The 24,217-nt window shown below is 29.1% G+C and overlaps 3 protein-coding genes and 1 pseudogene across 3 annotated transcripts; all 4 read left to right on the top strand.

Moving 5' to 3' along the window:
• Positions 1 to 2,314: 2,314 nt before the first annotated feature.
• LOC112751703 (uncharacterized) lies at positions 2,315 to 4,818 on the top strand. The gene has a single exon (XM_025800923.3). The coding sequence runs from the start codon at positions 2,650 to 2,652 to the stop codon at positions 4,591 to 4,593; it is 1,944 nt and encodes a 647-aa protein (XP_025656708.1). The 5' UTR covers positions 2,315 to 2,649; the 3' UTR covers positions 4,594 to 4,818.
• Positions 4,819 to 5,673: 855 nt separating this feature from the next.
• LOC112751702 (hydroxymethylglutaryl-CoA synthase) lies at positions 5,674 to 9,984 on the top strand. The gene is made up of 12 exons (XM_025800922.3): positions 5,674 to 6,024; positions 6,128 to 6,234; positions 6,678 to 6,810; positions 7,114 to 7,257; positions 7,786 to 7,944; positions 8,125 to 8,198; positions 8,281 to 8,356; positions 8,449 to 8,504; positions 8,604 to 8,691; positions 8,786 to 8,926; positions 9,047 to 9,196; positions 9,661 to 9,984. The coding sequence occupies exons 1-12, from the start codon at positions 5,950 to 5,952 to the stop codon at positions 9,832 to 9,834; spliced, it is 1,377 nt and encodes a 458-aa protein (XP_025656707.1). The 5' UTR covers positions 5,674 to 5,949; the 3' UTR covers positions 9,835 to 9,984.
• A 964-nt stretch (positions 9,985 to 10,948) lies between these two features.
• Positions 10,949 to 16,787, top strand: LOC112749406 (peroxidase 66). The gene is made up of 4 exons (XM_072218351.1): positions 10,949 to 11,167; positions 11,265 to 11,453; positions 13,046 to 13,283; positions 16,456 to 16,787. Exons 1-4 carry the CDS (start codon positions 10,967 to 10,969, stop codon positions 16,785 to 16,787), a joined length of 960 nt encoding a protein of 319 aa, XP_072074452.1. The 5' UTR covers positions 10,949 to 10,966.
• A 2,134-nt stretch (positions 16,788 to 18,921) lies between these two features.
• LOC140179454 (peroxidase 66-like) lies at positions 18,922 to 19,721 on the top strand (annotated as a pseudogene).
• The last annotated feature ends 4,496 nt before the right edge of the window (positions 19,722 to 24,217 follow it).

Here is a 24,217-nt window from a genome sequence, read left to right as displayed (position 1 = left end):
CTTTCCTTCTCCATATGTGAGGCTGAATACTCCACTCCTGTTGTCATAACTGTTTAATTTTAAGACATTGGTTTATATCTTTAAACGGTAAATTTAATTTTCTTTAGTTACTAATGTATGAATTCTTAAAAAATACAAATTTAAACGGAGACTATATGAAATTATGAATGTTTATTTCTATATAAAAAGACGAATAAATGATAAATAGGTCTCTGACTTTTTATTTTAAAAATAAATAAGTTTTCGATTAATTAAAAATACAAAAATATCATTCACTTTCTAAAATACAAGACATTTAAGTTCTTTTAGGAGATTAATTTATCCTTATATATTGGACGAAGAGACTTAAATGTCTCATATTTTAAAAAGTAAGAAACATTTTTTTATTTTCAATTAATAAAAAACTTATGTGTCTTCGAATTAAAAAATCGGATCTATGTCTTTTTTCTAAAAAAAGACCTATTATGGTATGTCTTGTTAAAGAATAAAATAAAGTACAAACTTCATAATTTAATTTGATACGTGAATATTCACATAAAATTTTTCAATCAAAATAAATCTATCATATTTTTTACCGTAAACTAAATGCACCTTAAAAATAAGAAATGAATCCAACAAATTATATATAAAACAAGCTTTGCTCAATGTTAAAGCATATGCATAGGAATTTATAGGTGGTAGCACCTAATTAGTTGGACAATGTTTGGCACATCCGAGACAAATTTTAGTTTGTTGCACAAACATATTCTGAGTCTTTCAGAAAGAGAAAATGATAACTTTGCAACATTCAAACCTTAATCAATTCATTTATTGTCAATTAGCACATAGATGAATTCTAAAAGAGCATTTTCTTGTTGTACACATTAGTGGTGTCCACTCAATAGTGCTTTTCAACATTCCTAATGTTACACACTTAAAGCTAAGTTATCATTCTTCAACCACTCCAATGGTTGTTTGTGTCTAAATTGTGATTAGTTCTTACTTATAAGTAAGTAGAATATTGCAGTTATGATGTTATATTAGTCCTTTTTTCCAGAACCTGACTTTTTCTTGTTTTTAATTTCTGATATTATATTATTATATATACATACAAACATATATGGCCCTCACCAATTCAGCAAATGCTTTTTATAGTTGTCTATGTCAAACTCACTCATGGTTTTGTGTAATCATGTGCTATCATTTGCAATAATTTAAAAAGCCAAAATAACAATTGAGAATGGGTAGTAGGGAAAGAAAAAGAAGTTCCACCTAATTTAGCAAATATTTTCAATTAGTGCTACAACAAGTATAATTGTTTGCGAAATATAGAAATACAGAACCATTAGATAGACATAAATTTGTTTGGAGAAAACTTCGCCTAATTTTCTGTCAGCAAAGATATACAATTTAATCTAGAAGTGAGATTAGCGTTATCATTCATAGTGGTAAAACAAATACGGAGCGACTCAGATAAAGATACCTAAAAAAAATCTTTTTTTAAAGATATTTTTTAATAATTAAAATTTAACACATATAATTAATTAGACGGTGCTATTTTTGTTATAATTAGGTTAGACAAATTAATTTGACCAAAAAAATAATGAATCAAATTTTAAACTGGTTTAAATTAATATTATTTTTCATAAAAAAATGACTACAATATCCTTATTATAGAAAATAACTAAAATACTCTTATTATATATATTAATTTTAATAATCCTAAATTCTAACCCTTTACTTCTCTATCGTCATAGGATTAGGATTTAGAGTTTTATATATATATATATATATATATATATATATATATATATATAATAGGAATATTTTAGTCATTTTTTATAACAAGGGTATTGTAGTCATCTTTTATAAAAAAAATAATATTAATTTACACCGTTCAAAATTTGATTCATTATTTTTTCGGTCAAATTAATTTATTTGAACTAATTTTGACAAAAATAACACACGATTTAATTAATTATATGTGTTAAATTTTAATTACTAAAAAATATCTTTAAAAAAAAAAAGACTTTTCAGACGTCTTTATCTGAGTAGCTCCCAAACATAAAATAGTAGAATCGAGACAGGAGGCTACGAATTTTTTGGTTCTGGGTTAGTAGGGATTTAAATAGAATGTGGGAGATATATGAAAGATTCTATCTGAATATGATCCATATTACGTTCTTAATGAGCCGACATGCACAGTAAAAAAATTCTTGGACCAACCACAATTTTAGACTTAATTTGAGAGCTGGACCGTAACACAACTGAACAACCACGATAAAAAAAACAAGAAGTTATAGGGATGAGATTGATTGGCCTGTGGCAATTTCAATTGGAAATAGTATGAATAATTAATTAAGAGGTCAACATTTGGAAGGTATACTATTATGGAAGACAAGGTCCAAATTGAACAGCATGACCTTTTCAATAGGACCACACTCATTGCCGTATTCAGCCACCTCAAATCTGAATCCAAATACATAAACCAGTACACACACTTTTCTGTTCTTTTCTGTTTGTGCTTTTCCATTTGTGCCGGTTGCCATACAACACCTAAGAATCTCATGGCACAAGAAAATATCAACTTACTATATATATAAAGTAAAGTAGAATTGTTTATGATTGCACAGAAAGGAGAAAGAAAAACTAAAAAGAAAAGAAAAAAATATGGAGAGGCTTGGCCAAAACCAAAATGAGGCCTCTCAGTGTTGCTGTCCAACCCCATTTTTCAACTCATCAGCAGCATCACCAAACATCAACAACAGAACCAAAATCAGAAACAGTTCTTCTGAATGTCGCCACAACTTTGTAGCAACAACTTCATCTTCCATCTTTCCAAACACAAACTTCACAAACCATGAGTCACTTCCTTCTCTTCATGAATCATTCAATGAATTCAACAAAGTTTACCCTCAGTATTCTGAGACTGAACTTGTTGACCATGTTAGAGCACAAGAGTATCACCATCTCAGCAACCACACTTGCCTTGATTACATTGGTGTTGGCCTATTCTCCCATTCTCAACTCCAACAACAACAACAACAACAACGTTATCATGGGGATGCATCAAAATCACAACTTGCTTCAACTTCAACTTCAACTTCAAATCAATATCCTGGAATTCCATTCTTCAGCCTATCCTCCAAGACTGGGAATCTGAAAACACTATTGATCCATGGTGGACAAGAGTCAGAATTTGAGTCTGCAATGAGGAAAAGAATCATGAATTTCCTCAACATATCTGAAACTGATTATTACATGGTTTTCACAGCAAACAGAACCTCAGCTTTCAAGCTTGTTGCAGATTCATACCAGTTCCAATCTTCCAGGAAGCTTCTCACAGTTTATGACTATGAGAGTGAAGCTGTTGGAAACATGATTAGTGCCTCAGAGAAGAGAGGTGCAAGGGCTATTTCAGCTGAATTCTCATGGCCAAGGTTCAGGATTCAGACAACAAAATTGAGGAAAATCATTGTGGGCAAGAGGAAGAATAAGAAGAAAAAGAAGGGTCTTTTTGTCTTTCCACTTCACTCAAGGGTAACAGGAACAAGGTACCCTTATCTTTGGATGAGTGTAGCACAAGAAAATGGTTGGCATGTGTTGGTTGATGCATGCGCATTGGGGCCAAAGGACATGGACTCTTTTGGCCTCTCTCTCTTTCTCCCTGATTTCTTAATCTGCTCTTTCTATAAGGTCTATGGTGAGAATCCTTCTGGTTTTGGTTGCCTTTTCGTCAAGAAATCCGCTATTTCGAGCATGGAAGCTACTTCTTCTGCAGGAATTGTGAACCTTGTGCCACAAAATCAGATACATCTATCCGAGGATTCTTCTGGCACTGACTTAGAACTTGAACAAAAAACTATATATAGCACACAAGAAGAACAAGGAGAAGAAGAAGAAGAAGAATTATCCTCGATGAGATCATTCTCTGGTCCTAGACAAGCCACAGAATCTGGAAAAGATGAAGAAGAGGCACAATCTCATCGAGGTTCTGAAATTGAGGAGGCTAATCTCAAGAAGAAGAGTGTTGCTCAAGGAAGTGAAAATGGAGGGTTTGAGATTGAATGCAGGGGTTTGGATCAGGTGGATTCTCTGGGATCAATACTGATTAGCACTCGGGCGAGGTACTTGATAAACTGGTTGGTGAACTCAATGGTGAAGCTTAAGCATCCACACACAGAAGAGTTTCCACTGGTGAAGATATATGGTCCAAGAGTGAAGTTTGATAGAGGAGCAGCTTTGGCATTCAATGTGTTTGACTGGAAAGGTGAAAAAGTTGAGCCTGTTCTTGTTCAGAAACTTGCTGATAGAAGCAACATTTCAATCGGTTATGGATTCCTGCATCATATTTGGTTTGCAGATAAGTATGCAGAAGATAAAGGAAGAGTTCTTCAGAGCAAAAAAGAAGGGAAAGGCAATAATAATAAGAAGAAGAAAGATAGAGATAGTGAAGTTGGAATAAGTGTGGTTACTGCTGCATTAGGATTCTTGGCTAGTTTTGAAGATGTATATAGGCTTTGGGCTTTTGTTGCAAGGTTTCTTGATGCAGATTTTGTGGAAAAGGAGAGGTGGAGATACACTGCTCTCAATCAGAAAACAATTGAAGTTTGATTATTCATTTCAACCAATTAAATTTCATTTATTGTTAGTTGTTCATTATTGTTCTTGATTTGTTTATCTTGTAAGTGCCTATCTAGAGTGTGACTTTGGATGAAGGTTATTTCATGTATATGGAAATTTGATTTGATTCTCCAAGGAAAAAGGAGATGATTTCAGCAACTATATAGATAATTATTCACTCTGTGAAATGCAAAAGAAAAAAAAGTATTTGTTTCAGGAAGCTCCTTTACTCTATAGTGCACATATTACAAAAAGAAAATTAATACAAATAATAATATTATTAAACAAAAGTAAACAAATGCTTGAACAAGACAGTGTTACTATTTTATTTAACATGGGAAGATGTTATTTTATTCAAGAATCAAGGTATGTCAAGGGAACAATATTTTACTTACTAATGAAGATACTCCCAACCTAAGCTCTGTGTTAACTTTGAGTTTGCATCACTCTATTATTGTTGGTCCAATCTATCCTATTCCTATGTAGCTATCTATGGACCATGATAAGCCAAAAGGACAAAGACAAAGACAATAAACATGTCTTCATCATGGAATTTTCAAACTACACATTAATAGCTTCTTAATTTTCTTATCCTCTACCTAAATTTCTGAAAAGAACATAAAACAAATTCTAATTAGCTCATTTTAGTTAATTCGGCTATAAATGCAATAAAAGCTCTTTAGGTGAATAATCTTGTAGTCAAATTTTTTATTAAGTAGTCATTAAGTCTAGTATCTAAAAATTTAATTTTAATGCATTGTCAAAAAAAAATAATTTTATAAATACATCTAATTAGATAACGTCAAATTGATAAAAATAATTATATTTTAAATTGATCATATAAATAATTATTTAAAAAATAAATATACAAGATGTTTTAGTGTTTTACACGGTTAATTTATCAAAATTAAATTCTATTTAAAGATCAATTAATGATGATCAATCATTTGAACCAATTAAATAGTAATGATTAAGAAATCTAATTTCACCCACAGATAAGAATGACAATAGTAATTAATGGGTAATAATGAACCCCTCATTCAACTCAAAGACCCATCAAAATTTCCACATAAGGAGGGGTTAGTTGGGAAGAGGCACAAAATCTACCACACAAAACAGAGCGCCAAAGAAAAATGGCATCAGCTGAACAGGGCAACTTCCAAGTCAGCATCTTTTTTGATTCAATAAGCCACCATTTACTCTTTCTCTTTCTTTCTTCCATCACACTTACAAGTTACAACTTTCCACTTGCACCACCTACTCCTCCTTCTCCTCCACCTCCTCCGTCTTCTTCTTCTTCTTCTTCTTCTGATCTTCAACAAGTGAGAAAAAATCTACCCTTTTTCCATGGCTTCTTCGCACCCAAAAAATGTGGGAATCCTTGCTATGGACATCTACTTTCCTCCCACATGCGTGAAACAGGTATGTCTGATTGTGATTGTGATTGTGTTTTGTTGCTATTTCGTGATAAAGTTGAGATTTTTAACGGTTTTGATTTGTGGGGTGTTGCGTGATTCTGATGCAGGAAGCTTTGGAGGCTCACGATGGGGCCAGCAAAGGGAAATACACTATTGGGCTTGGACAAGATTGCTTGGCATTCTGCACTGAGGTTGAAGATGTTATCTCTATGAGGTCACTTACCAATTTTTCATTGCCATATCCCATTTATCAATCCTATTTATCATTAGATTTGAATTTCTTTAATAGTTTGGTTACAGCATAATATGTTGTCCTGAGATTCTAAAGAGAAAAGAAATTTTATTTACTTGGAATTTCTTTTATATATATTGAGGTGTCTGTGTCGAATAATACATAATTAGGAGAATTCTATTAAGAGAAATCAATAACAAATTTAACATGTTTAGGATGATAATATTTGATATGCATAAACATAGATGAGTGAAAATTAAGTATTTGTGCATCATAAGGGGGTGCCGTTTATTTCAGCTTTGATAGTTGATCAATGCTGCTTTGTGAACCTGTATGATGGAGCTGCAATGGCTTGGCTTACAGTGATTTTATTTTATTTTCTAATGTTATTCTTTTTGCTTTTGTTTTGGGCTGTTGAACTGCAGCTTGACAGCTGTATCCTCGCTTCTTAAAAAGTATAAGATTGATCCGAAACAAATTGGACGCATGGAAGTTGGTAGTGAAACTGTCATTGACAAAAGCAAATCCATTAAGACCTTCCTGATGCAACTCTTTGAGGTATCTCTATCTCATTCTCTGTTTTGGTTTTGAGTGTTGACCATAGGAAACAAACAGCATACCGATGGGGACTCACTTTAAAAGATTGTAGATCTTTCTGCTTATAATATTAACTTATGTTGAATTTTACAAACATAGAAGCTTGTAGCAGCATTCCCTATGGCCCTATCCCCTACCACTTTTGTCCCAATTATTGTTTTCTGAAATATAGATGAGTCAAAATTCAAGGATAAAAAGGAAGGAAATATATCTGTATGTGCTTATGTGATTCCTGCATCTTATATTAACTCATGTAACAATCAGGAGAGTGGTAATACTGACATCGAAGGTGTTGATTCAACAAATGCATGCTATGGTGGAACAGCAGCTCTGTTCAATTGCGTGAATTGGGTGGAGAGTAGTTCATGGGATGGTCGCTATGGACTTGTCATATGTGCAGATAGCGCGGTATGAACTCGAATCTATTTCATGGAAATCCAAGCACTTGTCACTTGTGACTAGTATTTTTTAGAAATCAACAATTACTTTACATATATCAAATGATAACTAACTTGAAGAATAACGTGGTTGTGAAAGAACTTAAAATTACAGAAATTCCTAGCTAATGCAAGTTAGATGTGGTATTTCTGATCTTGCGATTTCCTAGAATCACCATTTTAGGTTTGAGTTGGTTGTGAAATTTCTGTGGCACAGCCTCAACTTATAATTCAATTCTATAATCTGCATGTTTATAAGTGAATTTCACCATCTTTTGCTCATTGATGGTACAAAATTAACTTCACAGGACAATGTTTTAGGAAGGCAGTATGTAGCAGATTTCTTATTTAAAAATGTCTTCATGTCTCAACATTTGTTAAAAAATTCTTACTACTATTTTAATCCTGTTACTTTCTCCTCAAACAATGAATCAAATGCTCGATTGCACATCTATATACACCATCGAACAATTATGACAGTTATGAACTTTATGTTCAGGTCTACGCTGAAGGACCTGCACGTCCTACCGGAGGAGCAGCTGCTATTGCCATACTTGTGGGGCCAGATGCTCCTATTGCTTTTGAAAGCAAGTTCAGAGGCAGTCACATGGCTCATGCCTATGACTTTTACAAGCCAAATCTTGCAAGTGAATACCCAGTAATGCTCTGTCATTACCTCTGAATTTTTGTGCAGATATTTAGATAGGTTTAGATTTAGCCTCTGATTTATGCCAATTACTTGTTACTCGTGGGTGCTTCTTGATTTGTTCGGTATATATATTGAATAAAGCATAGACTAGTTATGACCTTGCTACCCTTTTGGTTTGGCCTGCTATAGGTTGTTGATGGAAAACTCTCGCAGAATTGTTATCTCATGGCACTTGATTCTTGCTACAAGGTTTTCTGTGAGAAGTAAGCATGGACTGAACTTGAAAGCTTTTTCAACTTTTCTCCTTTTGGTTTTGGTTCTCCTAACATCTTCTTCCATGTTTAGATTCGAAAAGTTGGAGGGGAAGCCCTTTTCAATGGCAGAGGCTGATTACTTTGTGTTTCATTCTCCATATAACAAGGTAATCCAGGCTTTATGTTTTTTCGATATTTATGACATGAATAGACAATGATTACCTATAATGTTTCTCTATGTAACTTGTTCTTCTTGCAGCTTGTCCAAAAAAGCTTTGGTCGGCTGTACTACGATGACTTCCTGAGAAATCCCAGGTTTCAGTGAACCATAAAAGACTCTATGGTTATAAATAGATGTTTTCAACTTCCAATTTATAACTATTTTGTTCTTTTCATTTTCTTCATGCTATACAGTTTTGTTGATGAAGCTGCCAGAACATCCTTGGAACCTTATAAATCACTATCGGGTGACGAAAGCTACAATAGTCGTGATCTTGAAAAGGTAGCTAATTTCATCGAGTATGAGTGTCGTTAATTGACGAAAACATTATCATAAATTGAACTCCGGTTGGTTTGTGATCATTGTGATTCTACAGGCAAACCAGCAAGCCTCGAAAAAGATATATGACACGAAGGTGCAGCCCAGCACGTTAATACCGAAAGAAGTTGGTAACATGTACACTGCATCTCTTTATGCAGCATTTGCATCACTCCTTCACAATGAGAACAGCTCACTGGTAAGGTTTTTCACCCTTAATAGTTCCATTCTTTCTTTGTTCTTCCTAGAGCATCTTTTATGAGGTGAATGGCTGATCCCAAATGACTGATTATTTTCTTTATATTTTTTTTAAATGTAGATTGGTAAACGTGTAGTTATGTTCTCATATGGAAGTGGTTTAACGGCTACAATGTTCTCCTTCAAGATTCAAGAAGGTCAAGGCCCCTTTACTTTGTCCAACATTGTAACATTGATGGATGTGGCTGGCAAGTTGAAGCAGAGAGTTGAGGTATGCTGTCTTTAACAATTTGATTAATCAATCTCTCATGATCATTTTACATTAAACCTGACATTCATAGAGCTTTGCACTTAACCATTACATTTCAATAACAATATTGTATGAATCATTATAAAGTTGCTCTAAGCATCTCATGTTAACAACAGATGTCCAAAAAGTTTGTAAATAAAGAAATCAGATCAAACTCCTCTGAAGTGAGAAAGTAATTGTTTAGTTACTCTTAAATTAAGATAGAGGCTCACATATGATGGAAGTTATAAATACGTACCATTTCGGTGCGCAAGGCACGACGAATGTACAAAAAAACTTCTCTTTTGTTATATCATTATTGAGATTGAAAGCATATGCATTTAGGCAAGCTACCCATGTACCTAAATTACTTCATGTTTTGACTATGATCCTTTTATACAACATGCAACTAAAATACTAAACTAGAATATATGTATTTGTTTCAGTTTCCTCCTGAAAAATTTGTTGAAACAATGAAGCTGATGGAACACCGATATGGGGCAAAGGACTATGTGACAAGCGGTGACTGTAGCAACTTACCTGCAGGCACCTTCTATCTTACCAAAGTTGATTCCATGTACCGGAGATTTTATGCCAGAAAGGACACTACCAGCACATGACATGATTTTTTAGTTAATCATCACTTATATATTCAAATATTTATACTTCATTTTTTTTCTTTCTTTCTTGATTCAACTTCTGTATTTGATCCCTTGAGCTTATTTATCTAATTTGTTTATAAAAAATGTTTTCATTTCTTTTTGGGGTAAGTTTGTACTTTGCACACAAAATCACTTTGTTGATTTGTCAATTAATTTTAAGCTCAGCTCTCTAATAATGCAAATAGAAGAGTATATTTCTTAATGCAAAAAGGTCCATAACCATATATCATATGATCATACATTAGTAGCTTTATTTCCAAATAAATGTGTAATAATTACAAATATAAAAGTAGTCGATATATATTTTTAATCAAAGATCTTCAGTTTATATCTAATATAGTAAAATGTATAATTTATTTTATAAATTATGCATCAAATTTCTTGTATTCCAATTATATATTATAGATTTAGATGTACAGATTTAAATATTATTTCCTACTCTTAGACACCAACTACGATAGTCTTCTTTCTTTTTTCGTTTTTGAAAAAAAAAATCTCTATCTATGCACAACACATGATTCTTCAATAATTATTTGTGGAGAACTATGATGATTGAATTGAACAATCCCTTTCTTAGTTTGTTTTTATTTCTTTCTAGTTATCATTAGATAAGATAAAAGTAACCTTTCTAAGAAACATAGCAATATAATATTGGACTCCACGCTCTCATCCATCATCACCAACTTTACAACTTGATAGGCATAAACCAATAGAACAATATTAATTATTAATCATCGATCAATAAGAATATATTATGCAACTTTAATGGTATATATATCCCTAAATATTGTAGTAGCTATCAAATAAATTGCTTTGTATATTGGCCAAGAAATATATATGTGTTATGTGTTTAGTAGGTAGTGAATTGAATATACTTGATTCTAAAGCAGAACAAGAAGTAGAGTCAAATATAAATTGCACGTATACACTAATTTTCCAATCTTGAGTTGCTTCAAAGCACATTATTATTAATTCTCAGATAATCACCTAATCTTATTGAGTTTGTTAGTACCGACTAAATTTTCATTCTAGCTATATATACACTACAAATTTTGTTCCAATTTTCATCAAATCACTTGAAACAAGAAGCATGAAATTTCCAATAATAGTTCTTCTCTTGTTGACACTATCAACAACACTATTGAAAGCAGAACTTGATGCTAAGTATTATGAGAAAACATGTCCACAAATAGAGGACATAATTTCAGAGACGGTTCAAAGTGCTTCTAAGCAAGACCCTAAAGTGCCAGCACGTATCTTGAGGATGTTCTTCCATGACTGTTTCATAAGGGTATGCATGTGTATATATAAAAATGGATAATGTATGTACATATTACTATATCTTAGTAGCTTTTTTTTCATATATATATATATGGTTATGATTATAGGGATGTGATGCATCAATATTGTTGGATTCAACTCACACAAACAAAGCTGAGAAAGATGGGCCTCCAAATCTGTCGGTTCACTCATTCTATGTAATTGATGATGCAAAAGCCAAGCTTGAGAAAGCTTGCCCTCACATTGTTTCTTGTGCCGATATAATCGCTATTGCAGCTAGAGATGTTGTAACCTTGGTACTCTAATCCCTTTCTACTAAACATTCTGAAATCAATTAAATGTTGTTGGGTAGTTTTATCAAACTATATAAATTCAGGGACGGATCCAGAGGACAAATATAGGCCTTGGCTCCTCTAATTTTTTTGAACAAAATTAACAACTTTAAGTAGATAAAGTTATTATATATTATATAATTTTATTTAAAAATAGAGTAAATATTTATTTTAAATAAATAATTAAATTATTAAACTTAAAAACAAGTAACAATTCTTAAATTGAGAAAAACATTATTGCCAATCACTTTTTGATTAAATAAATTTTTAAATCTTTAAATATTTAAATTTTTTTTTCTTTTTAAATATTTTTTCTCTTAATTTTCACACCTATTATCATATAAAAATATTTTAATATTTATAATAACTAAAATTTTTTTATATATTATAGTACATACATGAAAGTAAATTATTTTAAAATTTATTTATTTTTTCATGATATTATATTAATAACATATTAAGAAAATTTATTAAAATAATTATATTTTATATATTTTATTCATAAATATATTTTAAATATATATAATAAAGTTATTAGAATAACTTATTTATATTATTTTACAGTATATTTTTTTATGATATAAAGCATAAAAATATAACTTACCGTCATAATAATACTCAACAAAGTAAACTAATAAAAAAAAGGATAATTTTTATATTTTATCGAATCTAAAATAAAAAATGACAAGAACTAAGATAAATTTTTTATATAACAAGCATTTATTAGTAATTTTTAATAAAAAAATATTAATTATAATTATATATATTAATAAATATATAATATTATATTTAATTATATAATATTTTAAATTTTTGGCCTCTCTTATACCAAAATTTTGGATCGTCCTTATATGTAATCTAATCTTTAATCGATATCAATTATTTTGCATATTTAAAATTATCGGTTTTTTAAAATTTGTGTTTAAAATAGTAATTTATTCTTTTAAAATCATGAAACTTTTAGAATAGAATGAGAAATAGTTTCATTTCTTTTTATGATATTCATTTCCAACATATTAAAAATGTAAAAATATTTTATATAAATATCTATTTATATATATTGGTAAATCGACACAATATACTTAAATTAATTAAAAAAAAAGGTAAAAACTTAAATGCAATTAATTTAATATGAAATTGATAGTTGAGAACTATTAAATAATAATTTAGTCAAACTTATTAAAATATTTAGCAATTCTCAACTATTAATTTCATATGAATTATACCTAAATTTTCATCTATCTAAAACCAATGAAAGGTATCAGAGAATAGAGAGCAGAGCTCAGAATTGAGATTTGCGTCTGAGTTGTATTGTTGTGTTTTCTAGAATGAATGATAACGGAGTACATGATAGAGTACATAATAGAGTATATAGGATAGATATACACAGTTGCGAGTGTAACAGCTCAACATTCTAGATCAGATTAGAGTATAATAACTAACTAAAAGATTAGAGTAATTTTTACACAATTCTACATACTTTCTTCAATTAAGTTAAACATTATTCTGTTATTCATGGGTTACTAATGATGATGAAATTAAACCTTGGTTATCAGTCTGGAGGTCCATCTTGGGAAGTTCTAAAAGGAAGAAAAGATGGAAGAATTTCAAAGGCATCAGACACAACAAACCTACCAGCACCAACCTTGAATGTTACGCAACTCATTCAGAGTTTCGCAAAGAGAGGCTTATCAATCAAAGATTTGGTAACCCTATCCGGTGGCCACACTCTTGGATTCTCACACTGTTCTTCTTTCCAATCTCGCTTACACAACTTCAGTTTCTTGCACGATATTGATCCAACTTTGAAGGCTCACGATTCGGTGGTCTAGGAACCTTTGGACCACTTAGTGGTCCAAGTAAAAAAACATGTTTTTTAAGATTTTTTAACAACTGTTACATAGTCCTTTAACTAATTTTAATTATAAATTGACCCTATATATTTTATATAATTATAAAAACGATTTTTTATTTTATAAATAATTAATTTATCATAAATTTATCATGTTCATTAACAATCAAATACAAAAACAACAACAATTAGATCATCCATGGATCCCAATTTTCTTAAAATATTACATTCGATCCGAGACATTCTTGAGGAGTCATGAAATCGTGTTTCGCTGAAATCCAATCGATTGGACTATCAAACCAATCGATTGAAATTTAACCCAATCGATTGGATTTCAGTTTATCACTAAACAATCGATTGTATATTGCTGGTAAGCATGGTTTTGCATAAATCAATCGATTGGTGAAAGTAACCAATCGATTGAACAATGAATTAAATGTGAAATTTATGTAATTCAATCGATTGGTCACGGCTAAACAATCGATTGGTCTCAATATTCAATCGATTGGTTACGGCTAAAAATCGATTGAATTATCATCAATTTCAATTTCAATCGATTGCATATAAAACCAATCGATTGATACTGTAATTATATGTACTCCAATCGATTAAAATAACAAAACAATCGATTGGAACATTGTGTTTAAGTATACTTCAATTGATTGGTGGGGGCTTGATTTCGTTTAATCTATCTACCAATTTTAAAACTTCTTCTTTAAATATGATCCGTCTAAGATTATTATTACTATTAGTTGCCAAATTTTTGAAATTTTGTTAATTTGTTTTTTCCTGCTACTATTATTATTATTATTATTATTATTATTGTTATTATTATTATTATTTTGAATTTCATTTGAGTATTTAGCTAATTAATGATAATTATCTTCTTATTCATCTATCTTATTATTAAAATTCTATCTTGCTTTTGTAAAGTTTTATTTTGATTTAGATACTCTAATCTTATCTTTTCCTTAATATTAACATTATAAATTGGTGAATAATCCATCACCAATTATTCAATCCCACCATTAAAATCGTGTATCACTCTCTTTATAAAAAATCTCATTGTTTTTCTTTCGAACATCCATCCATCTACTAAATATCCAATTTTTTTTATTTTTTATCCGTCTATTTAATATCCACCTTTTGTTCATCGTTAATCGACAATCACCGTTGCACCAATCAATCACCGTTGCACCAATCAGCAAAGATCCAATCAATTTTTTTCATTGTAGTGTTCAGAAAACAATCCATCGTTTTGATTACAAAATCGAGGTAAGTGGATAGAATATCTAATTTTCCTATTATTCGTTTCGATACTTTATTCGTAAAATTGATTATGTAATGAAAAAATATTTTTTTATCTTTTATTAACTGACAAGACATTGAGAATTACTAAAAAGTAAATAGATGTTACATCCACTAACTCTAACAAATAAATACGCACTAACCAAAGTATTATAGTCTATCTAGATTAATTATAAGAACTGTGCATATTCCAAAACTCCTCGACCGATGCTATAATCTGTGGCCTCTTATGGTTGATCCGACTCCGGAGTATATGCACCGCGGTTATCATGCGAATATCGTGATCATCAAGCTACAAATTATACATTATGAATTAGTACCAAAAAATAGGACCTCCATATTAGTTACTGTTTGTCACATCAAATTACCTCCATGTTAGAGAGGACCTTATCCACTCTACTAGACAATTCTTGAACTTTATTTAGATCCTCGCTTTGAATAACATCGTCATTAATAACTTGGTCATCCCGTAGAAAAAAAGAAAAAATTAAAGTTTAAATTACTCGTAATACGTTATACTAGATATTAAATAACCATTAAGGATTACCTTTGCACTAGGAATTGTAGTTCCAAGTTGATCACCAAAATCAACTTTGATAAAATCACAGTCCAGTGACATATTCTGTGTGTTGGTAGCATCATTTGAGACCCCCACTATATCTTCGTTAGAAGGAATATCCATGATTATTATCAACGGAAGAATATATTAGGAGTAGATTTGGTTGAAAGGCAAATAGTTAAAATAATTTGTCAACATATACAAAATTAGTCGGATTGAACATATATATATACCCAAAAAAATAACAAAATTTGAATTCTATCTTTTAAAAAATTTGCGAAACAGCCGAATAATCTTAAAACTGTTTAAGATATCTTATCTTTTAATTAAAAACAAATACTTTTCAATTTCAACTTAAGAACATATTTTCAATTTAAGAAATTAAATTTGATCAATTTATCTAATTATATCTTATCTATAATTATCTTTAATTAGAAAAATACTCAAATGAAATTTAAAATAATAATAATAATAATAATAATAATAATAATAATAATAATAATAATAAACGTAACTTCTAATTCAATACGCATGGTTTGGGTTTAGTATATAGCGATTTTGAAATTTCAATCGATTGGATTACAATACCAATCGATTGAAAGCTGAAAAAACACATTTAGGACACTTTCCAATCGATTGAAGTTTCAAACCAATCGATTGAATTAGAAGTTACGTGCAAAGTTCAATCGATTTTTAGCCGTAACCAATCGATTGAATATTGAGACCAATCGATTGTTTAGCCGTGACCAATCGATTGAATTACATAAATTTCACATTTAATTCATTGTTCAATCGATTGGTTACTTTCACCAATCGATTGATTTATGCAAAACCATGCTTACCAGCAATATACAATCGATTGTTTAGTGATAAACTGAAATCCAATCGATTGGGTTAAATTTCAATCGATTGGTTTGATAGTCCAATCGATTGGATTTCAGCGAAACACGATTTCATGACTCCTCAAGAATGTCTCGGATCGAATGTAATATTTTAAGAAAATTGGGATCCATGGATGATCTAATTGTTGTTGTTTTTGTATTTGATTGTTAATGAACATGATAAATTTATGATAAATTAATTATTTATAAAATAAAAAATCGTTTTTATAATTATATAAAATATATAGGGTCAATTTATAATTAAAATTAGTTAAAGGACTATGTAACAGTTGTTAAAAAATCTTAAAAAACATGTTTTTTTACTTGGACCACTAAGTGGTCCAAAGGTTCCTGGACCACCGAATCCTGAGCCAACTTTGAACACTAACTTTGCCTTAGGGCTCAAAAACAAGTGTCCTAACCCTAATACTACAAACCCTAATGCTGGAGAGTTTCTTGATTCAACTGCTTCGATGTTTGATAATGACTATTACACACAGATTTTGGGAGGAAAAGGCTTGTTTTCTTCGGATCAATCGCTGGCTGGCGACTCCAGGACTAGATGGATCGTCGAAGAGTTTGCGAAAGATCCGAGCGTGTTCTTTGAGGAGTTTGTGGATTCCATGTTGAAGCTTGGAAATGTAGGGGTGTTGGAGAATGGAGAAGTGAGACTTAATTGTAAGGTTGTGAATTCATGAGAAATTAATAATAAATTCACGTGCAGTTAACTTAATAGAAAGTTGAGAGTTGAGAGTCGTTGAACAATTTGATAATTTGACTAAATTATTATTTAACGACTTTCAACTATCAATTTCATGTGAAATTAACTGCATTTGAGTTTTTAGCATAAAATAAATGATAATAATTTATCATGATGAGTAAGAAGATAAATCGATATGTTGTTAATTTCTTGCAAAATTGTTGTCATAATGATGTGTGTGTTTTGTTACTACTTGATCAAGTTTCAATAAAAATTCACAATCCAATATGGCCTCGTCATTTAATTTAGATGGAACAAGAGTTTATATATTTTGAAATTTAATTTCTCAATATTTTATTATTTTTTATATGTAACTGTGAATTGAAAGCACTATTCTCTCTTTTAAATTTATTTTAGAAAAATATCTTTATTAATAATTATATTATAATATTACAATTAATATTTAATAAATAATACATAATTATAATAATTTAGAAAAATAAAATAAAGTCCAATAATTTATCTTCCGACTGCACACATGTGTAGAATAATTTTTAAGAAGGAGTCATGTATAGTAAATACTGTCGATGATTGTAAAATTGTATACTAACATTGATATAATATTATTTCATGTATATGTTTTGCAGGCATCAAAGAAAATTGTTGAGTTATTTTTTAGTAGATTTAAATTATTTATTGTTTATTACAGAATTTTGTGCATTAGAATTCTCTAATAATTTATTATTTATTTTGAGCTAATTTTGATATGTTCTTACTTGACAGTAAAACAACATATAAAAATTTATTGGTAGATCTAAGTATTATTAAGTTATTTATAGTCACATTGAGTATATATGTTTGATTTATTGAAGAAAGTAGATTACTAAAACCAATTAATAACTATTTTAGAGTTAATATATTTAACACTAGCTTAAGAAAAAACAAATAATACATAACATGTTATATTTTTATTAATTAAATTATTATAATTTAAATTAATCTTAACAAAATCATTTAAAATTATAATTTTAATTTTATTACGTACATGACACGAATTAATACACTTATTTGTACTATTGATGAGTGATCCATTGAATTTTTATTGGTCAATACTCACATACACATGCATAGAATACAGAAAGTAAGCATATTTTATGCTAAAATTATATTTTATTCAAACAAAAATGGGTATATTATAGTACATACATGAAAGTAAATTATTTTAAAATTTATTTATTCTTTTCATGATATTATATTAATAATATATTAAATAAATTTATTAAAATAATTATATTTTATATATTTTATTTATAAATATATTTTAAATGCATATAATAAAGTTATTAGAATAACTTATTTATATTATTTTATAATATATTTTTTTATAATATGAAACATAAAAATATAATTTACCATCGTAATAATATTCAATAAGATAAACTAATAAAAAAATAATGTTTATATTTTATCAAATCTAAAATAAAAAATTATAAGAATTAAGATAAATTTTTTATATAACAAACACTTATTAGTAATTTTTTAATCAAAAAATATTAATTATGATTATATATATTAATAAATATATAATATTATATTTGATTATATAATATTTTAAATTTTTGGCCTTTGTTATATCAAATTTTTTGATGTCCTTGTATGTAATCTAATCTTTAATGGATATCAATTATTTTGCATATTTAAAATTATCGGTTTTTTAAAATTTGTGTTTGAAATAGTAATTTATTCTTTTAAAATCATGAAACTTTTAGAATAGAATGAGAAATAGTTTCATTTTTTTTATGATATTCATTTCCAACATATTAAAAATGTAAAAATATTTTATATAAATATCTATTTATATATATTGGTAAATCGACACAATATACTTAAATTAATTCAAAAAAAAAGGTAGAAACTTAAATGTAATTAATTTAATGTGAAGTTGATAGTTGAGAACTATTAAATAATAATTTAGTCAAACTTATTAAAATATTTAGCAATTCTCAACTATTAATTTCATATGAATTATACCTAAATTTTCATCTATCTAAAACCAATTAAAGGTATCAGAGAATAGAGCAGAGCTCAGAATTGAGATTTGCGTCTGAGTTGTATTGTTAGTGTTTTCTAGAATGAATGATATCGGAGTACATGATAGAGTATATAAGATACATATACACAGTTGCGACTTGCGCGTGTAACAGCTCAACATTCTAAACTAGATTAGAGTATAATAACTAACTAAAAGATTAGAGTAATTTTTACACACTTCTACATACTTCCTTCAACTAAGTTAAACATTATTATGTTATTCATGGGTTGCTAATGATGATGAAATTAAACCTTGGTGCGTGATCAGTCTGGAGGTCCATCTTGAAAAATTCTAAAAGGAAGAAAAGATGGAAGAATTTCAAAGGTATCAGACACAATAAACCTGCCAACTGCAACCTTGAATGTTACGCAACTCATTCAGAGCTTCGCAAAGAGAGGCTTATCAATCAAAGATTTGGTAACCCTATCCGGTGGCCACACTCTTGGATTCTCACACTGTTCTTCTTTCCAATCTCGCTTACACAACTTCAGTTTCTTGCACGATATTGATCCAACTTTGAACACCAACTTTGCCTTAGGACTCAAAAACAAGTGCCCTAACCCTAATACTACAAGCCCTAATGCTGGAGAGTTTTTGGATTCAACTACTTCGGTGTTTGATAATGACTATTACACACAGAGTTTGGGAGGAAATGGCTTATTTTCGTCGGATCAATCGCTTGCTGGCGACTCCAGGATTAGATGGATCGTCGAAGCGTTTGCGATCCGAGCGTGTTCTTTGAGGAGTTTGTGGATTCCATGTTGAAACTTGGAAATGTAGGGGTGTTGGAGAATGGAGAATGGAGAAGTGAGACTTAATTGCAAGATTGTGAATTTATGAGAAATTAATAATAAATTCAGGTGCAGTTAACTTAATAAAAAGTTGAGAGTTGAGAATCGTTAAATAATTTGATAGATTTGACTAAATTACCATTTAACGACTTTCAACCATCAATTTCATATGAAATTAACTGTATTTGAGTTTTTAGCATAAAATAAAGGATAATAATTTATCATGATGAGTAAGAAGATAAATCGGTATGTTGTTAATTTCTTGCAAAATTGTTGTCATAATGATGTGTGTGTTTTGTTACTACTTGATCAAGTTTCAATAAAAATTCACAATACAATATGACCTCATCATTTAATTTAGATGGGAAACAAGAATTTATATATTTTGAAATTTAATTTCTCAATATTTGATTATTTTTTATACGTGATTGTGAGTTGTGTTATTTGAATAATTTGTACTATTAATGAGTGATCCATGATATTTTTATTGGTCAATACTCGCATACACATACATAGAATACAGAAAATAAGCATATTTTAGGTTAGAATTATATTTTATTCAAACAAAAACTGGTAAGACCCACATAATTTATCATTTTCTCTCACCTTTTATGTATTCTCTCTATATTTTATTATGTATAAGAGTAGGAAACATTTTTATTTGGAGTAGAAATATTTGCATTTTCTTTAATATTTTTTTATGTAAAAGAACTTCTTTTTTTTCATTCTCTCACTTACCTTTTATCTTATCAATGACAATTATTTTCCAATTATTGTTCGAGTCAGTGGTGATCTTGCTTGTTCTTGATTGGATCTGCATTGCTCTGTCCTGTCTTGTGTATGTTTGGGCTATCCCCTTTTAAGTTGTGCTTTGGTTTCAAAGCCCAAGCCCAAAAAATATATGCTCAGGAGAAAAAAACAGTGAAAAGACCAAATAATAATGTGTGACAAAAAAAAAAAAGTAGATAGTGTAAATAAGATAAAATATGTTTTTTCCCCTTAATATTTTTAAAATTTTTAAACTCACTTCCAACATTTAATTTGATACAACTTTATTATAAGCGTTTAAAATAAGTTTTGTTCCTATCTTTCCTGTTAATTTTTTACCGTCAACTATTAATTTTATTATTACAATTTGAAAGAAGTTTCAATTTTACTCCTTCTATGAGTTCTATCCAAATCCAAAATTATATTCTAATTTTGCCGTCATCTTCTCCAATATTAACTCTTTTTTTTTCTTTCATCTCCTCCGACCTAATTTCTCCATTACCACCACCAAATTCTTCCTCCGCCGCCACAAACGGCCTTACCACTGCCACTCACTTAGATTGCGCATACAAACAATAGTAATAACTAATAAAGGACCTAATTAGGCAAGTAATAATTCTTTCATATTCATAAAAATAAAAAATAAACTTCAGGAAGCCATCAACATATATACGTACTATAATATATAAAAAGAACATACCCAGTTAGAGAAATGGTACCAAAGCAAGAGTAGATACTGAAGGGGTGGTTGAAATAGGAAATTTTGATGTGGTAGCACGTAGCAGTGTTTGTGATGATGGGAGAAAAAAAGAGTGATAGTGGTTTGGTTTTGTTGACCGTGGTTATATAAAAGTTAGACAAGGGAGAAATAAGGAGAAAAAGAGACGAGAAAAAAAAAAATTTAGGCTATAAGTATAAATTTAATTTTTTAAATATTTGAAATAAAATAAAAAAAATTATTGAAATTATTAGAAAAGCTAGAAGAAAATAAGTATATATATATTGTGGATTTTGATATTTTATATTCTAAATATATATTTTTTAATAATATAATAATAATTTTTAATATATACGATATATTAAAAATATTTTATAAAATTTAGTAAAGTAATTTTATAATTTTTTAAAAACGTGTGATGTGATATGGTCATGTCACTGTCAATTAAAAGATCTGCGGCAATATATAGCAAGCATGCTTGATTGCTTTTCCGTCCATCTAACAGTCTTAAAAGCTGCACAAGCTTTTCTCACCAAAGGCCACAGTACTCTGATCATTTTACCATTGACTCCTTCTATTTTTTTTTTTTTTTATCAAAGATACGAAAACTTGAACTCGTAACTTCTTAAATGAATATGGAAAAATTATGTCATTTGAGTTATTACTTATTAGTCTCTTTGTATTTTTTTTTTGTTTGTTATTAATCTAAATTTTATATTGATTAATAAATTACTATATATATATATATATAAAGTAAAATTTAGACTTTGATATTTACTTAATTAAGTATATGAACTATTTATTTGATCAACTCAAATTAATTACTGATCAATATTTATATTTAGAAGGAAAAAAATGAAGAAAATAAAAGCTGCATTGCATATGCATCATTTATTTCCCAGTTAATAGCCATCATAATCATTTACAGATTTTTATTCCCAATCTGCATCTTTAAATTAAAAGTTGATGACAAAATCTCATATGTGATATGTCTTTTTGTCATAAAGTAAATAATGTAGAGATGTCATTTCCATTGTTGGTAACTTGGTATTATTATGCTGGTATGAGATATATATGGAATTTGACTCTCTCAAAATGAAAAAAGTGGGGCAGTATACTATTCTTAACTTATTGATGATGTATCAACCTAACAAAAATTAAAATAATAATATAAATAAAAATAATACATTAGTCTCTCACTATTCTTTTATATTATGATTTTTTATTTTTCTTTTCCATCAATTTATATATGTCATATCGTGCGAGTTGACACTCAGATATGATGAGAAAATAAATTAAAGATATCTTCTTTGTCGGGATTCACCTTCAATTTGGGTCTTCTATACCATTAAACCCGTGCCATTTTGAATAGCTTTTTTTTTTTTTAACTAAAACATAAAGAAACTTGAACCTGCAATATCTAACTCGTTAACCCATTTTCAATAACTTGTTATTCATATAAATAATATTTTTATACTTTAATGAAATAAGATCATAAATTAATAAAAAATATAAATATAGTGTTGTTTTTCAAATTAGTTAAAATTGATTTAAATATTAACTAAAAATAATTTTTTATTTAATAAAACATAGCATTTTATTATATGAAATAATATTATTTTATTGAGAAATTACATTTTGAATATAATTGTATTAATATATATACAAAAAAAATAAAATCATCAAATTAATTACTTTTAAAATATATATAAAATATATATTAAAAATTAATTAAATAATATTTATTTATAAATATATAATAATTAATTTAGAAATTATTTTTTATATCTGTATAGTATTTTTTATTTCAATAATGTGAGATGATGAACTTATAAGTGTATTAGTTTAAAGGGTGAATGCGGATCAGATCGGATAGCCAAAATTTTGATCTGATCCGATCCGCACTAAAATCATCAGATTGGATCGGATCCAATATCTATTTTTTTTAGTTTGGATCCGATCCGATCCGATCCGCACATTTGCGGATCGGCACATTTGCGGATCGGATCAGATATATATGCAAAATACAAAAATAATTTTAAAAGTTTATTTTTATTAAAAAAATCAATAAATTCATTTTTTTATTCTTTTAAATATGTTTACACTTAAAATAATATTAAACATACTTTATTTAAATAATAAATTAAAATAATACAATATATATGATAATTATTAATTGAAATAAAATATAAAAAGAATATTTACTTATTTATTTCTTTATTTTCGTGAATACGCGGATATGCGGATACCTACACAAAATCTGCAGTCCGATCTTATTAGTGTGTGAATTCGAGCTGATCTGATCCAATAGCCTTGTGGATCGGATCCATATCCGCTCGAATCGGATTTAGATAAATATTGCGGATATGCAGATCGAATTCAATCCATGAAGATCCCTATTTTAGTTTTTTTCTTTACTTTCTTCCTTTTTTTTTTTCTTTGAAAAAAAAAATCTGAAGTCTTCCTTAAAGAGCTGGATGATGATCGAAGATGTTGTTAGAGAAGTGTGATTGTTGGAGAGTGGGGCAGCAAAGAAACACCGCATCCACATGGCACCACCGCCAAGTTGTACCTTTGAGGTTGCCATTTGAAAGCTAAATAATCAGCAATGGAATGAAAGATCAAAATGGATTTGTGTCGGCAAGGCATGGTGCATTATTATCCCAGAAGAAGGATGATGGGTGTACGAGTTAGGTTGACAATCTATACTTTATTTGTGGGTATTCAGTTTGGACTAATCTATTTGAATAGAGTTGTTCATTTAATTTGGTGTAGGTAGGATAAGGTGGGATGTGAGTTTACTTGTGGGTAGGATAGAGTAGGGTCGGATAAAGTAGGGTTTAGAATTTTAGAGTGCGGATAGGGTTAAGGTAGTGTCCAAATCCTACTCTACTCTATTCACTGTCCGTCTTAGTGAGAGCACATCACTATGAAATATAAAGTATTTTTTAGATAAATTATAATGATATTTTGATATTTTATTGATATTAAAATATAAATTAGTTTTTTTATAATTTTAATGTCTTATTTATTTATATAAAGTATTTAGAATATTTTTT

This window comes from Arachis hypogaea, chromosome 15 (assembly GCF_003086295.3).
Source record: "Arachis hypogaea cultivar Tifrunner chromosome 15, arahy.Tifrunner.gnm2.J5K5, whole genome shotgun sequence".
In the NCBI taxonomy this organism is placed as follows: domain Eukaryota; kingdom Viridiplantae; phylum Streptophyta; class Magnoliopsida; order Fabales; family Fabaceae; genus Arachis; species Arachis hypogaea.
This window is presented reverse-complemented; position numbering and strand designations above follow the sequence as displayed.

Excerpts from the sequence above, each read along its gene's own strand:
- LOC112751702 (XM_025800922.3), top strand. The coding sequence starts at position 5,950 with ATGGCTTCTTCGCACCCAAAAAATGTGGGAATCCTTGCTATGGACATC. Across the intron at positions 7,945-8,124 it reads ATCTTGCAAGTGAATACCCA|GTTGTTGATGGAAAACTCTC; the intron begins GTAATGCTCTGT and ends GGCCTGCTATAG. Across the intron at positions 8,357-8,448 it reads TTCATTCTCCATATAACAAG|CTTGTCCAAAAAAGCTTTGG; the intron begins GTAATCCAGGCT and ends TTCTTCTTGCAG.
- LOC112751703 (XM_025800923.3), top strand. The coding sequence starts at position 2,650 with ATGGAGAGGCTTGGCCAAAACCAAAATGAGGCCTCTCAGTGTTGCTGT.
- LOC112749406 (XM_072218351.1), top strand. The coding sequence starts at position 10,967 with ATGAAATTTCCAATAATAGTTCTTCTCTTGTTGACACTATCAACAACA. Across the intron at positions 11,454-13,045 it reads CTAGAGATGTTGTAACCTTG|TCTGGAGGTCCATCTTGGGA; the intron begins GTACTCTAATCC and ends CTTGGTTATCAG. Across the intron at positions 13,284-16,455 it reads CTTCAGTTTCTTGCACGATA|CTGAGCCAACTTTGAACACT; the intron begins TTGATCCAACTT and ends GACCACCGAATC.